This window comes from Hipposideros armiger, unplaced genomic scaffold (genome assembly GCF_001890085.2).
Source record: "Hipposideros armiger isolate ML-2016 unplaced genomic scaffold, ASM189008v1 scaffold_255, whole genome shotgun sequence".
NCBI lineage: Eukaryota > Metazoa > Chordata > Mammalia > Chiroptera > Hipposideridae > Hipposideros > Hipposideros armiger.
The window spans coordinates 2,511,575-2,512,607 of NW_017731605.1; the positions used below are offsets into that span (position 1 = coordinate 2,511,575).

At 45.1% G+C, this 1,033-nt stretch overlaps 1 protein-coding gene across 1 annotated transcript in view; it reads right to left on the minus strand.

The window, feature by feature from the left end:
* LOC109390099 (laminin subunit alpha-3-like) overlaps positions 1-1,033 on the minus strand; it is a 149,795-nt gene that overhangs the window by 62,554 nt on the left and 86,208 nt on the right. Inside the window, exon 13 of the mRNA XM_019656146.1 lies at positions 130-227. Coding sequence (XP_019511691.1) covers positions 130-227 — 98 coding nt within the window. The remainder of the gene's footprint in view (positions 1-129; positions 228-1,033) is intronic.

A 1,033-nucleotide genomic window follows, 5' to 3' on the forward strand; every position in this document is an offset into this window, starting at 1 on the left:
AAAAAAATCACAATTAAGTAATTACCCAGAGCATCCTCCTGTAATTGTGACCCTGAGGCCTATCTGGAATCCTTGCACAAAGGCTCCTAATTAGAGGACACCCATAATGCACCCACTGCCCATACTAACTTCGCCTGGGAAGGTCCCTCGTGGGCACATGGCTCTGTGACAGGCAGCTGCAGTGAGGAGGCCTCATAGTAGTCCCTGGGGAGCAGCACCAGGTAGTCCTGGGAAACAAAGACCAAAAGGACGATTACTTAATTTGATAGTGGCCCTACTTTCAAAATAAAATAGCCAAACATACTAAATTAATCATAACCAGGCAAAGCTCGCTAGTTAAACTCCACATCAGCTGCTTTGTTCTGCCCCCTGGCTCACCAGAAACATGCAAATCAACTCACACAGGTGTTGTAAGATTGGAGACAAACACCTTATTATTATCAAATCTCAGGAGCCCCCAGGAGAAATTTTATTATCTCTTCTGGGTTGTTCATAAATTCAGAAATAAACAAAGATAATAAACTGTCCATGGATAAAATGTTCTTTTGAAAACTGGTGCCTTCATCCCTACAGAAGAACACGGAGTTGTTGATCATGTATTATGGCTTTTTATTCCCACACCAGAGCAGCACTCGCCTGGCTTGGTGCAAAAAGTGATGTTTTGTGATTCCGGTGAATCAGAGACTGAAACTGGCCTACTGCCTATCCTAGGATATGAGAGGAAGAACATGTTCCACCGAGTGTGCCAAACGAAGCCCACAATGTAAATTCAACTATGCAGCTCTTCAGGAAAGAGCAGAGCTCCGGGCTTCTGAGTAGTGGATGATTTGACAGCTCTGCTGCAATCCTAGCATCACCACCTATCTGCAGAGGCAAGGAGGGAAGGGATGTGGCCACAACTGTGAAGAGACGCATACATGGGCCATAAGGCTTTACTCTCTTCAGGGACCTTAATTTGTCTAAAATGGAGAAGAAGAGAAATATATGGGAAGGCGAAAGTAGCAGATGGTGACCCAGGGGGCTCAGTGGTCTA